The following is a 13400-nucleotide window of genomic DNA, read 5'->3' as shown; positions in this document are numbered from 1 at the left end:
CAAACCTCTGGGGGAGAGAGATGGACAAGCATTTTCTGACTATAGGGGATAGACTAAAGGGAGACCCCAGAAAGCCAGTGTGGGTGAGGGCCAGATCACAATTATGGGATGGAGTGTTTAGGCCCCACCCCTTATTGCACAGTGAGGAAACTGAGGCCCAGAGCAGGGAGGGCACCTGCTTAACATCACACAGCATGTCAGTGACAGAGCTGGGGCTGTATCCAGGCCTCCTGCCACCCAGGTACCCGCCATGTGTCTGGACCTACCCTGCTCTCTGGTCATGGTCTGTAGCACATCTGCCCACCAGCCTGTCTCAGGCCATAGCTGACCCTCAGGGAGGATGGAGCAGCTTGGCCTGAGCCTGGGGTGTTGTGGGGCGAACTACTCCTGCTGCTAAAACAACTTCACACTTCTCTCTGGACATCATTGTTTGGTTTGCATTTCAGCCTGACTCCTGCTGGGGAGCGGGGATGGGAGTGGGAGGCTTGTCACTGGGGAGCAGACAGAGGGACAGGCAGAGGGTATCCTTAGGGAAAAGAGAGCCTTTCGGTGCCAATCTCCATATCTTGCCCATGGTACCCGTGTGCCTATCTCACGCAGTGACTCAGAACCTCCCAAGACTTCCCTCTTCCGCACGTGCTCTCCCTTGGAGTTTTCTCTCATAGTCTGTAACTCATTCTCTCTGTCCTCCTGGCAACTGACCCCTGTGTCTCTGGGCAGATTTTACTGGGACCTGACCATGCTGCTGCTGATGGTCGGAAACCTAATCATCATTCCCGTGGGCATCACCTTCTTCAAGGATGAGAACACCACACCCTGGATCGTCTTCAATGTGGTGTCGGACACATTCTTCCTCATCGACTTGGTCCTCAACTTCCGCACAGGGATCGTGGTGGAGGACAACACCGAGATCATCCTGGACCCGCAGCGGATTAAGATGAAGTACCTCAAAAGCTGGTTTGTGGTGGATTTCATCTCCTCTATCCCTGTGGACTACATTTTCCTCATCGTAGAGACACGCATTGACTCAGAGGTCTACAAGACCGCCCGGGCCTTGCGCATCGTCCGCTTTACCAAGATCCTCAGCCTCCTGCGCCTCTTGCGTCTCTCCCGCCTCATTCGATACATTCACCAGTGGGAAGAGGTGAGTGGCCAGACCCAAACCTCTTGGGGGAAGGGGTATTTTTCCCCACAGGGGGAGTGGGGGGCCAGCAGCTAATCTCAGATCGTTGGATTTGGGCTGTCAGATGGTAGCAGGCACATCTTCTCCAAGAGGACAAATCGTAGTAATTTCTTGACTTCTTAGGTGCTAGATACTATGAACATCACTTTACAGTCAGTATCCCATGTAAGTCTCTAACAACTGTAGTGGTACTCATGTTTTACTTAAGGAAACCAAGAGACAGAAAGGGATTTATATGAGGTCACAGAATCAGTAATTGGTGAACCTGGACTGAGAGCCTGCACTGTTAACCACTGGCCTATATTGTTTGGAAGGCAAACTCATGAGCCTTGAGGGGCCAGGCAGGGAATGTGAATGGGTGAAAGGGGCCAGTGGGAGGCAGTAGGGAGTGTGGTGGACTGGGGAAAACTGAAGAATACATCTTCCGTCTGCCTCTACTCCACTGTAGCCACTTGTTGCCAAGTGAGAATAGGCCCAGGTTGCAAGATCTACAGATTGATCATGAGAAGCAGAAATATGGGTTTTTGTGCCAATTTTGTTGGCAACTATCTCAGGTGTCCTGGGGGTTCTTCCGGAGCAGAACCTGAGGTGAGGATTTGCCTGAAAGTAGCTTTTTGTCCCCAGCGGGGCTGAGGTGGGGAATGTTTCCAGGAATAATATGGTAAGGGAATGGGGAAGAGGGACAGGGGATGGAAGGAAGGAAGCCAAATAAGGGTGACACCAAGCAAAGTGCCGTGGGGAGCTCTGGGGACAGTGTACCTCACACCTCGGGCAAAGAGTTGGAAATTTTATATCCCCTTGCTTGGCAGTCCTCGGTTCAGGGCACTCTCCGCCCTCGGTGCTAGCAGGCAAAGCATCTTCCAGCAGCCTGGGGTGGGTCTCTGACAAACAGCCCCAGGGGCTAGCTGTAGTGAGTGAAAAGCATCCGAGGAGCCTGGAGTTGTGTGCGCGCGAACTGTAAAGGGATCCTAGGGGCTGTGGGCAGAACACTGGCTCCAGAAACTACATAAAAAATTGTAAAAGAACTGGGTGGGCCAACACCGTTCTGAACAAAACTAACTCAGCCACAGGCTGAATGCTGTCATCTGTGGGAGGAAGAGAGGAGGACTGTGAGCTGCAGTTTGGAAAAAGGCAGGTGACCGTGCAAGCGCTTCTGTCTCTGTCTGCCACCATACAACTTAACGCCTTTCAGCCGCGGCGGCAGGCAGGCTGGCCTGCAGGTGCCAACGTGGAGGGTAGGTGTGCTCTGTGAGGCCGCCCACGTTGGGATCCAGAGCAGGCCGGAGCCCAGGGAAGCTTCTGCAGAGGCACGTTTCTTGCCACGGCTCACTGCCAGTCTTCTGGTCCCCAGGACCCCTCTGCTTGGTTGGTTGGATGGAAGTTCCCATGCTCAGGACACAAAGCCCCCACCCCACCCCAGCGGCAGCCTGGGCCCCAGCAGTGGCACACACGGCTGATGGTCGGGGCGCTGGCAGATTGGGGTCAGAGGTATCACAAAGACCTGTGCTGCAGAAGTGCCTATGCCAGCCCGGCAGCATCACTCCATGGCAGAAATTCTCTTTGCCTAGGAGAATTTGCATTATTCCTGCTGACAGAAGAGGGGCCATGACTTGCCCAAGGTCATGCGGGCAGCAGGCCTGTGGTGGAGCTGGAGCAGAGCCCAGTTAGGTCTCTGGACTCGCAGCAATGAGGGGTCCTTGCCTGGTGCACTGGAAGCCCCGGGGGCTTAAGCTAGGATACACACGTGAGATCCCAATTAAAATCCTGGCTCCACACTGCCTGGCTCTGTGACCTGGGTGCCACCTTGCCTCCCTGAGCCTCAGTCTCTTATCTGCAGAGTGGGTATCATCCTCACTGGATTGTTGTGAGATGATGTTTATATACGATGATGTTTATAAGACACTTAGCAGGAAGCCTGGTGGATGGTTTGATAAATGCCCCTCGCCGGTCATTTGTCTGAGTAACCCTCTATACCTCTTGGAGGGGGGGTGTTACTTTTCTCAAATACTTTTTTTTCTGAAAGATTCATTTATTTATTTGAGAGAAAGAGAGAGCACAAGTGGGAGGGGCAGAATCCCCTCAGGGAGAATCTCAGGCAGACCCCACGCTGAGTGCAGAGCCTGATCTGGGGCTCGAACTCACGACCCTGAGATCACCACCTGAGCCAAAACCGAGAGTCGGATGCTTAACCGGCTGCACCACCCAGGCACCCCCAAATATTTTTTACTCTTTATTTTATTGGCTCCTCACACCTAGTGGCAAGGTAAAGCAGGCGGGATTGATCATTCCTGTTTGTCCATGAGGAATAGGGTCAGAAGGTCGGGCAGGCCCAGTGGTAGGATGTTGGAACTGGGCCTCCTGACTCTGGGTTCCTGCATTCTTAGGTGGCCTGAAAGCAGGATGACTTTGATTCTGTCGTCTGTCCCTCTGTTAGGGATGATGCCCAGCTGAGATTGGGAAGGCGGGCAGCCGAGCAGGTCGAGGGGTGGGGTAAGGAGTTCTATGTGATGGGTTGGGTTTGAGGTACCTATGGGACATTCAGGCATGGAGAGTGTTGGGGTGGGAGTGGGGGGCTGGGGCCCCTCTGAGCGGCTGCAGAGGAAGAACAGAGGCAGATTTCCTGGAACGCCCTCACAGGCTTGTCTCTTGGTTTCTGTCCCAAGTAGAAATACCATGGTCCGGAGGGTGGACCCTAGAGACCTCCGGGCAGACTTCTGGACCATGTTGGCTCCCTCAGTCCCGAAGACCCCCCCTAGCCTTCCGTTTATCTTGAACTTGCAGCTAGACTATCATTAAAAGCAGACAAGTCTCCAGCATTGCTTCAAGTCTCCAGACCCCTGCCCCCTTGGAACAACCCTTGCTGCTTCCTGATGCCTGGTCCCTGGGGCCATAGTATTTGGGGAGAATTTGGCACACTTGCCCGTGACTCTGCAGAGTGAGCCCTGGAATAGAAACTAAGTGCTTCTGTTACTGTCCCTGCACCATACATGCTGGGAGCTCAGTCCAGAGCTTCTGTCTTCACTGCCTCTCTGGCCTGGCTACCCTCTGGGCTACACAGAACTGGTCAGGCAGGCTCTCACCCTGGCCCTTCCCTGGGGTAGACAGAGGCCCCAGGAGGCCTCAGGTCAGGGCTCTGAACTGAACATGGGTGCTCAGTCTCCTGGGCAGGGAGGCAGACCCTAGGAGACCAAATAGATGACTCCCACCCCCTCCACACACACCCTTATCTGGTCTACCAGCTAGGGAGGAAATTGCTTTGAGTTGGCTTCTGGGGGCACACCGCCCAGCCAAGGGCTCCCACTGGACCCTGGGATGGGACTGGGCTTTCCCCACTGGCCCCAGGTACCCTGTCTCCACATCTTCTACAGCCTGCCCTAGCCCTGGGGCTTCTCGCCTCAGCTTGGCCTGGAGGGGCAAAGAGCAGGGACACCCTGGAAGTCCCAGGTCTACAGGAGACAACGGAAGAGAGGTATTCAGTAGAGAAAACCCTGCTGTTTCTCTTCCTCTAACTCCCTATGTGAATCTCTTCCCTTTGGGGGGCCTCAGTTTTCCCGACTGTCAGGTGGGCTCCGATGTTCTAGGGGATTGGGGCTTGGTCCCCGCTCCAGCCTCCCCTGGCAAGAATGATGTGAGCTGACCCTGAGGACACTGTCATGGCCCTGGGTGGGGGCTAGAAAGTCAGCCACCTGTGAAGAAGCAGGTGAAGCTGCGGGGAGGCCAGACTGCCGACCCCCAAGGCTTCAGCTGCCTTGCCCGGCCCAGTGCAGCACCCCTGTCAGAGAGTCCGCAAGTGTTACTAGCAGGTCTTGGGAGTCAGGGGAGGTGGAGGGTCTCGGCAGGTGTAGGCCACCCTCTCAGAGGACGTCAGCCTCTGCCTCCATCACAGGCGATCTAGGTCAGCATCCTCCCCAGCCTCTCCCAGCCAAGCCTCTTCCCTCCCTCTGAGGTGTTAGCTTGTTACAGGCATGAAGGCTATTGTTAGAAACAGTGGTCCGCCCCCCCCACCCCCGATGTTCCCCTGCAGGCCCAGCACCCCAGCGACCCATCCCAGCATCCTCTTTCCCTCGGCAGCCAGGAGCCATGGCAGGAAGCCTGGAGGCAGGAGGCTGGGCCGCGGCCGAGCCTCCTGATGAGTCTCCTCCCCCACAGGCCTCGATTTTTCTATCTCTTTCAGAATCGAGGAGTGGTCGTAGGGGTAGGGCTCAGCGCTGTCTGTAGGCCCCAGGAAGGGACCCAGGGTGACCCTCGGTTTGGCCGCCTCCAGGCAGTCCCCAGGCACACGTGCTTCAGCCATCCTCTCAGGCCTGGGATTGTTGACCCCAGTGTGGTCACTGGTCCCTGAGACACAGGGAGAAGTTGTTCTTTTTTCCTGGGGAGAAAAGGAGTCTCCCTGGGTGGGAACTCAACCCAGCCCCAAGAAGAGGCCTCAGTGGAAACTCCAGTTTCTGGTCTCTCCCCAGGCCTGAGAAAAGAACTCTTTGTTTGAAGGCTGGGGAAGAGAGGGAAGGAACTCAACATGCATTGAGTACCTACTGTATACCAGCTGTGGACATCATCTCTCCTGATCCCCAAGACAGCCCTGGGAGCTGGCAGTTATTGACCCATTACACAGATGAGGAAAGAGGCTCAGAGCAGAGAAGATGCTTGGCCGAGGTAGAAAACGTGTCACTCTGTCTCCGCACCGTGGCCTGGAAGCTGTGGAGCACCGCCCCCCCTCCCCCCCCCCCGCCCCAGCGAGGGCCATGCAGGGCACAGAGAGCGAGGCGCCCAGGCTGCCCGCCCAGCGAGCCTTACGGGGCTGGAAATGAAGGTACTCAACCCCCACAGTCAGAACCAACATCATAAAAGGGGCTTTTAATGAGTATAAAGAGCAAGATAAATATTTGTGCAGTGCAGCTGACTTGCAGGCGGCCTGCGGCCCCTGCCCACGGCGGGGACACGCAAGTGTTTAGCTGTCTCTCCCGGCAACGACCAGCTTTACTCTCAGCAACCATACCTGGGTGCCGTAGCGTTCGGGCTGGGGTGCATGTCCTCACCACCTGGGGTACCGCCGAGCCTGGATGGATGTGCCCCACCCCCACCAGCTCTTGGCAGGAAGTTTGTATTTCACCATGTCGGTGCCTTTGGCTTTGCCAGCCACAGCACCCCTCCCCACCACCAAAAACTCCCACCCTCCCACCCCTCCCCACCTCCACCGGGCCCCCTTCCAGCATCCGCCCGCTTCTTCAGCCCAGCACCGGGCACCACCACCACCACCATGCTCTGCAGGACTCATGAGTCTGTGCCCACCTGTAGGAAGAGTCACCTTTTTCTTCCCACGAAGGCAGAGGCAGAGTCCCTGTTGGCTGCGCCTGCCTAGAGTGGGGCCTTTTCCAAATGCCACCATGTACACTCGTGGCGGCCCTGATCTGCATCATCGCCATCATCCCCATCCCGGTCCTCGTCACCTTCCCCTTTCCCTCTGTCACGAAGCACTTCACAGTTCCTGAGCCCCTACCACATGCTCTGCCCCATTCATTGCTGAGGTCATGATAAAGGCAAAACTAGACAAGGACCTGATCCTGGAGGAAGATGAGCTACGGAGGAACAAAAAACATAGGCGATACCCAAAGAAAAGCAGGTACTGCATAAAAATATACCAACCCGGATACCTCTGTTTCTAAGGCCTGGAGTGATTCATGCAGAGGGGCGGTCTCCGTGAGCTGTCCCAGGCAGGGATGCCTTCTAAAAGGGGTCTGAGGCTACCTGCAGCTCTAGTACTGTAACATACACTCTGTACTGTAGAGTAGCATACTGCATGGTACTCTCCATCCTAGACACTATAAGCGCTGTCCAGCTTGGGCTATTAGAACAGAATACGGCAGACCTGGGGGCTTAAAAAACAAACATTTATTTCTCGCAGTTCTGGAGGCTGGGAGGACAAATCGGGGTGCCGGCACGGTCGGCTTCTGCCTGAGGCCCTCGTCCTCGTTTGTGGATGGCCACCTTCTTGCTCTGCCCTCACATGGCAGAGAGAAATCCTCCTTGTGTCTCTTCTTCGGGCACAGACCCCATTCATGGGGGCTCCACCCCTCATGACCTCATCACCCCCTAAAGGCCCCAACTCCTAATGCCATCACCATGGGGGCTCGGGCTTCAACATATGAATTTGGGGGGACACAAACATTCAGTCCATAGCAGCTGGGAAATGAGGGAGCTTTGTAATAGTGACCCTGCCCATGTGTTTGGGGCCCAGAGGACTATCTTAGCCAGTTTAATTTCTCCAGCAACCTCGAGAAATGGGGGGCAGATGTCTAGCTTGTCTTAGCTGAGGGGAGGCTGAGATGTGGTAGGACGTGAGGGCTGGCCATCTCTGAGACTGGATGGTCCCACATCACTTGCCTTCCCCATCCTCTGAGTCTGGGGAGCTGGCGGCCTCCTGGTCAACCGAGACTTGGGAAGGTTAGTGACTTGCCCAAGGTCATAGAGCTGTGATGTCCACCTAAGCAGTGAGGAGCCAGAAGTGAGATCTCCCCTCAGAGCCGCAGTTGGGGTGCTGGTACTCAGGAGCTGCTGGGGATGGTGGGGAGAGGCTGAGGAGCTTCCTGGGCTTGGGATCCAGGCTCCAGGGCAAGGCTGGCTGTGGACGGACAGACGGAGGCACTGCTGTCATGCTCGGGCGTGCTCTGCCTCCTAGACGCGGGCCCCGGGCCCGTACTGCCCTGCCCGGTCTCTTGTGCCCCCCGCCCTTACACTGATGCAGCAGTTCGGCGGGAAGCCCACACGCTCACAGCACGGGGCTTATGGAGGCGAGATGCTGGGGAGTTCGGGCTGGCCCTGGGTCCCCTTGCCGTGTGAATCCAGCCACATCGCTCAGCCACTTTGGGTTTGAGTTGTTCCATCTGCAAGACAGAACTCCTGAAAACTGTCCTTCCCTCACTGGGCCAGTCTGATAATCTGCAGGCTCGGACGTGCCTTTCCCACTGCCACCATGACAGTGGCCAGTGCCTTTCCTTCTCCAAGCCTTGGTGGAAAATGGATTATGAATATTTTTAGCAAAGGCTTGTTGTGAGTTTAAATGGGACTACGGCTGTGGGCCCACGTGCCCACACTCAGATGCGGTGTTATTGTCCCTCTGTCACGGGGGCCGTGGGGGTGATGGAGCACCATCCTCCATGAACCTCTCCAGGGTCTGCTTCATCCTGAAAAGACTCCACCGCCTTTCGGCTGGAACATGCAGTCGTGCTAGTAAGGGGGCCGCAGGTGGGCGCGCCCCTGGGGGTGATCGACAAGCAGTATTCATGTTTGGCTTTTCAGAACCTAGCCCCAAACTAAGCCCACATTTCAGAAGGGGAAACCAAGTCACTAGTATCAGAATATCCCGCCACCAGGGACACCTGGGTGGCTCAGTCGGTTAAGCGGCTGCCTTCAGCCCAGGTCATGATCCCAGGGTCCTGGGATCGAGTCCCACATCAGGCTCCTTGCTCAGCAGGGAGCCTGCTTCTCCCTTTCTCTCCCTCTGCTTGCGCTCTCTCTGTCAAATAAATAAAAAAATCTTAAAAAAAAAAAAAAAAAGAATATCCCACCACCAGCCACCAAAGTCTACCCCATCCCACCCCAGAGTCTCCCAGGCCAAGGGCAAGACCAGAGCTCCTAGAGACCTCCCTCTAGACTTCCTTCCAGCTCTCTGTCCCTTCATTGTCCCATCAGCATGGGGATCCCTGATGATACCAGACCAAGCAGCAGCTCTGGGAAGAGGGTGGCGGGGGGCAGGGATGCTGGGGTGTGCCCACCCTGGCCCTGCCCTGCCAGGCTTCAGCCTCCCACTAGGAGCCACAGGAGTGGGGGTGCATGGGTGGTGCTGGGCTGGGGTTGGAAGGGCTGTACTTTATTAAGCGATACAGGAGAGCATGACTACTACTACATATTAACTAATCATAAAGATTAATTATTAACAACAACCCATCAATTAATAATGGTTCGTAATTTGTGGAACACTTCCATAGTAGTGAGCACTTTATATGTATAATTTAATCCCTTTGACAGTCCACTCAGGTAAGAATTTTTATTGCCATTTTCCAGATGAGGAAACATAATCAGAGAGGTTCAGGGACTTGCTCAAGGTCGCACAGCTGGGGTTTGGGTAGAAGTGGGCCTGGGATCAAGGTCTGTGTGAACTGGGAGCCCCTGTGTCCATGCTGCTTCCCCTTCGGTTCCGTGGCTGCCTTAAGCAGAGCCCACTGCCGCTGCTAGGTCCTCCGTGTCTAGTGGCAGAGCTGGGGAAACACCGTGGCCCTAGCATGACGATAGACCGTGGTCCCCTGAGGAGCCTCACGCTGGCTGGCTCTTCTCCCGTCGTCTTCACAGCCTAGGCAAGCTGATGAGGCAGCTTCTCTGCCCACTCTGGGGTTGCGGGGGGCTCCAGGTGCCCTCCCTTCAGGTGTCCGGCCTGGAGGGCTGGACTTCCCCAGGGGAGAACCCACATCTGCATGAATCCCAGGAGGCGTCCCTCTGGGGCCCCACAGCTTGCTCTGTGCCTCTTCCAGGCCAGCTTCCTGCCACCTCCCCACCCTTGCCCCCGCCTGCACCTGCACCAGGCCGGCTGCTCTGCCAAATCCCCGGGGGGGCAGTGCCCACCAGCAGCCACAGGGGCCACGCCCTCTCCCAGCCAGCTGCCCACCTAGGCCAGTTTCCTTCCCTCTGCCTACAGATCTTCCACATGACCTACGACCTGGCGAGTGCCGTGGTGCGCATAGTGAACCTCATCGGCATGATGCTCCTGCTCTGCCACTGGGACGGCTGCCTGCAGTTCTTGGTGCCCATGCTGCAGGACTTCCCCGACGACTGCTGGGTGTCTATCAACAACATGGTGGTGAGCGCCCAGCTCCGCCCTCCCTCTGCACCTTGGGGAGAGGAGGGCCGGGCACGAAGGGGCAGAGGCGGGCCACGAGCTGGGACCCCTGAGCCCCAGCACATGGGATCCCGAGGGGCCCGCTTGGTGCCCGAGCGCACGTGGCTCTAACCGACAGAGGTCCATCCCAGAGCCCTGGGCTGTGTCCCGCTTGCTACGTGGCCTTCTTCGGTAGCCTCAGGATTTGGCCCTGACTTCACCCAAGGAAGCGAAGACCTGGCCATTCTCAGGCGGTTTCAAGTGTGGCAAAGCTGGGCTGGGGGCTCCTGCCCTCCTCCCTCCGTTCCCGGGAGGCAGACCAACCCTAAAAGCCTAGGAAGAGAAACCTGTGAGGAGCACTGTTGGCAGCGCCTAGACCGGGCTAGCCACCTTCTGCTCAGGCAGCTGAGCGGGGCTGTCCCCCCCCACCCCTTCCCTTCCCTTCCCTGCCCCCCAGTCCCCACCCCTCAGACACACACTGTCTCCTTCTGAGCCTGGAGGGCTTACCACCTCCCTACCACCAACCCTGTGGTGGGGGAGGGAAGATGGAATGGGGGCTGGGAAGCCATAGCGCAGAGCCCCCCTCCCCACCCCTGGGCACCTCCCATGGACAGAGTGGGTACCAGGCGGGGTGAGGACCCCCTGGACCTGTGGCCATTTCTCAGGGTCTGGTGAACCCTGCCTCCCTCCTTCTCCCTCCCTGTCTGTGTGGTTCGGGCTGGCGGGCAAATTCCCAGAGCCCTAGGGGAGGAGAAACCAGCTTTGAAAGAGGTGAAAGAGACCCCCCCCCCAGGCATCTTTCAGCATCAGATAGGCCTTTACAAAACAGCCTTTTGATGAGTTAAGTGTAAATGAATCGGCCATATGGATTGAATTTCCCAGTCCCCAGAGGCTCAGCAGTAAGGCCCCAGGCCCTGACTAGAGACAGCTGGGGGCCACCCCAGGTCCCCAGGCAGGGAGCTGGGGCCAGCACCCCAGGATCAGCCCCCCTGACCTCCCAACCTGGTCTGGGCCCAGAGCAACCAGACCAGCTCAGCTTTGTCTGGTACCATCTGAGTGACGTTGAACATGGCTAGGAGCTCCTGGGCCTTTCTCCAGGTGCTGGGAATGGCCTACTTACCATGGAAGGGTTTGGGGCTCTGGGCACCGGTTCTGTGGGTCCTGCACAAAGTCCTGTGCATAGTTGCTAATACATCCTCTGTGTGAACAGGGAGACAGTGAAGAGGTGGCAGATGCTGGGGTTCATCTGGCAGCTTCCTCTTTGGGGACAGTTTCCTCTGTGTGAGGGTGACAGGCCCACACATGCACTAAATTCAGGAGATGGCCCTTCTGCGCCCAGCGTTCCCACACAGAGACTTCCTTGAGACACTGACTGGCTTTGGAGACAAAAATAGCCAGGAGCCTCGCTCACTCCCTTCCTCCCTCCTCCAGCCCCCAAGCAGTGTCTGTTCCACACAGTCCAGCTCCTGGTGGGGGAAGACTAGGAGGGCCTCAGCCCTGGACCCATTCCGGCAGGGCTCACCCAGGAGGCGAGTTAGCTCTGCAGCGCTTCAACTTTGCTCACCCAAAATGAGGACAGTGTTTTTGGCTCAGTCTGCCAGAGCCTGTCCCCCCAGGGGAAGCATATTTGGTTTTATAATTGAGGTCAGTGGGGAAATGGGCTTCACTTGGTAGAAGTTTGGTGGGGGGGGATGGAGCTATTTCAGCAAGTGGAGGACAGCAGGGTGGCTCAGCCTGGAGCCTTTGGCTGCTTGTGGGGGCTCCAGGAGGCCCCATGGGGATTGAGAAGTCAGAGGGGGGCGAGGCTGGCTACCCTCCTTTTGCTGGGGCTTCTAGCCTGATCCGTGTCCCCCAGAGCAAGAGAAAGGCCTGAGTCAGGGATCCGCTGTCACCACAGGTCGCCAGCATGGGCCTCCTGCCCCTCACCCAAGGCTTTCAGCCAGCAGCAAGGCTGGAAGCCTTCCCTGGCCTCAGCCACTGGGAAAAAGTTAGGTTGAGGGGTGCGAGGTGGCAGGGACCTTTCTAGCTGCTAGTGAGGGGGCGGCCATTCACTACCCACCCCATAATCTGTCCACAGAACAACTCCTGGGGAAAGCAGTATTCCTATGCCCTCTTCAAGGCCATGAGCCACATGCTGTGCATCGGGTATGGACGGCAGGCACCTGTGGGCATGTCGGATGTCTGGCTCACCATGCTCAGCATGATTGTGGGCGCCACCTGCTATGCCATGTTCATCGGCCACGCCACCGCCCTGATCCAGTCCCTGGACTCCTCCCGGCGCCAGTACCAGGAAAAGGTAGGGCGGAAAGTTGTGGTCCATCCTGGGCTGTCTCAGGAGAACCTGTCCCGTGACCCCCAGGGAAACCAGGCTGGCAGCCGGTGGGTCTGGGGGGGGCCGACGTGTTCTGTCCTCTACCATCATCTGGCCTCGGCTGCTCATTTTTCTGTTGTCTGCCTCTTTTTCATGGACAAGTTCCTAAAACAAACAAACCCCCACGTTGCTTAGGATTGCTGAATCCATGGCTCAGCCTGTTGAATTGAAGCTCCCCAGTGCCCTCTGCACTGCTAAAGCCGATGGCTCGCTCAGCATCTCAGTGGTATTTGACAGTTACCACTCCCTTCCTGGCTCGGCGCTTGGTTTCTGTAACTGCACACTCTCGGCTTTCCTCCTCCCCCTCTGGCTGGTCCTTCTAGCTCTCCCTGGGCAGTGGGGCCCAAATGATATAACCGGCTGTCCATGGAGCGTGGGCATGTTACTTCCCATCTCTGTGCCCCATTTGCTCATCTGTAAGATGGAGACAGTAAGTAGAAGGGGTCACATCATGGGGCTTATGAGGAGTGAGTAATACGTGCCAACCGCCAAGACTGTGTGAGCACAGAGCAGGACAGTCAATATTTATTGGCTAAGTGGGCTCCATCTGCCACCTTCTACGCCATGCTCTGCATGGCAGATTAGAGTAGGCACTTAAAAAATGTAAAGTTGATCATATCATCCTGCTTAAAAATCGTCAGAGTCTTCACGTTACTCATAGATGCAGAGGGACTCCAAGGTGGGTTTCCTCAGCCTGGCATTTAAGGGGCATAATCTGGCCCCTGCCCTTCTCATGCCCAGATCATGCCATGGGCCTACAGCCCTCCATTCCAGCCTCGCCCGGCCTGCCCACCCCCCAGCACGTGTCCTCCTGCCACAGGGCCTTGGCACAGACACTAGCCTGGAACTCTCCTCTTTCCTTTTCACCCGACCACTTCTCCACCTCTCAGCCTGCACTTCACCTTGGTGAGCCTTCTGTGACCCTATGGTGCCCTCTGATTCCCCTTCACCACAGTCGGAACTCCTGCCATATTTAC

General features: G+C 56.8%; 1 protein-coding gene across 2 annotated transcripts in view; it reads left to right on the top strand.

The window, feature by feature from the left end:
• Positions 1–13400, top strand: part of HCN4 (hyperpolarization activated cyclic nucleotide gated potassium channel 4) — a 41557-nt gene that overhangs the window by 23794 nt on the left and 4363 nt on the right. For both annotated transcript variants that reach the window (XM_088025136.1, XM_028100464.2), the window contains exons 2-4: positions 721–1144; positions 9873–10034; positions 12130–12348. In XM_088025136.1, coding sequence (XP_087881262.1) covers positions 721–1144; positions 9873–10034; positions 12130–12348 — 805 coding nt within the window. The remainder of the gene's footprint in view (positions 1–720; positions 1145–9872; positions 10035–12129; positions 12349–13400) is intronic.

Source organism: Eumetopias jubatus, unplaced genomic scaffold, assembly GCF_037043125.1.
Source record: "Eumetopias jubatus isolate StellerSeaLion01/CBP00866 unplaced genomic scaffold, mEumJub1_p1.0 scaffold_7, whole genome shotgun sequence".
Taxonomy (NCBI): domain Eukaryota; kingdom Metazoa; phylum Chordata; class Mammalia; order Carnivora; family Otariidae; genus Eumetopias; species Eumetopias jubatus.
This window is presented reverse-complemented; position numbering and strand designations above follow the sequence as displayed.